Below are 674 nucleotides of genomic sequence, written 5' to 3' on the forward strand. Positions count from 1 at the left end.
TCCAGTCAGGGGAGCAGGAGGGTCAGCACTTACCCCCTCAACCCAGGAGCCCCGCCCCCAGCCAGCAGTGGTCCTGGATTCCTGATGCTGCCATGGGCTCCAGGCTCCTCTGCTGTGTGACTCTCTGCCTCCTGGGAGCAGGTGAGTCCTGGACACAGTGTGGGAGCTTCTGAGATGTCTTTGCCTCCCTGAGATAGAAGCCTGGCGATGAGGGCTGCAGCAGGAGGCTTCCCCTGTTCTCTGCCCTCAGCTTCCTTGTCTCCTCCCCAACAGGCCTGGTGGATTCTGGAGTCACCCAGACACCCAAGTACCTGATCAAATCAAGAAAGCAGCAAGTGATACTGAGATGTTCCCCTGAGTCTGGACACCTCTCTGTGTACTGGTACCAACAGGCCCTGGGCCAGAGCCCCGAGTTCCTTGTTCAGTATTATGATGGGGAAATGTATCAAAAAGGAAACATATCAGATCGGGTCTCAGGAAAACAGTTCAGTGATGCTGCCTCTGAGCTGAGCCTGACCCCCTTGGAGCTGACAGACTCAGCCGTGTATCTCTGTGCCAGCAGCCAAGACACAGCCCTGCATGATCAGGTGCCTCTGGGACAAAAACACTCCTGCCCCAGCTCAGGAAGTGGTGCCCGTGTGTCAGCTGCCGGCCTGCCAAGCCCAGTCTCTGGT

At 57.4% G+C, this 674-nt stretch overlaps 1 gene segment (V, D, J or C); it reads left to right on the forward strand.

The window, feature by feature from the left end:
* Positions 1 to 71: 71 nt before the first annotated feature.
* LOC104999428 overlaps positions 72 to 674 on the forward strand; it is a 2,220-nt gene continuing 1,617 nt past the window's right edge. The window contains 2 exon segments of the V gene segment in view: positions 72 to 141; positions 274 to 672. Of these exon segments, the coding sequence occupies positions 93 to 141; positions 274 to 672 (448 nt within the window).

Source organism: Bison bison, unplaced genomic scaffold, assembly GCF_000754665.1.
Source record: "Bison bison bison isolate TAMUID 2011002044 unplaced genomic scaffold, Bison_UMD1.0 scf7180017864352, whole genome shotgun sequence".
Classification (NCBI taxonomy): domain Eukaryota; kingdom Metazoa; phylum Chordata; class Mammalia; order Artiodactyla; family Bovidae; genus Bison; species Bison bison.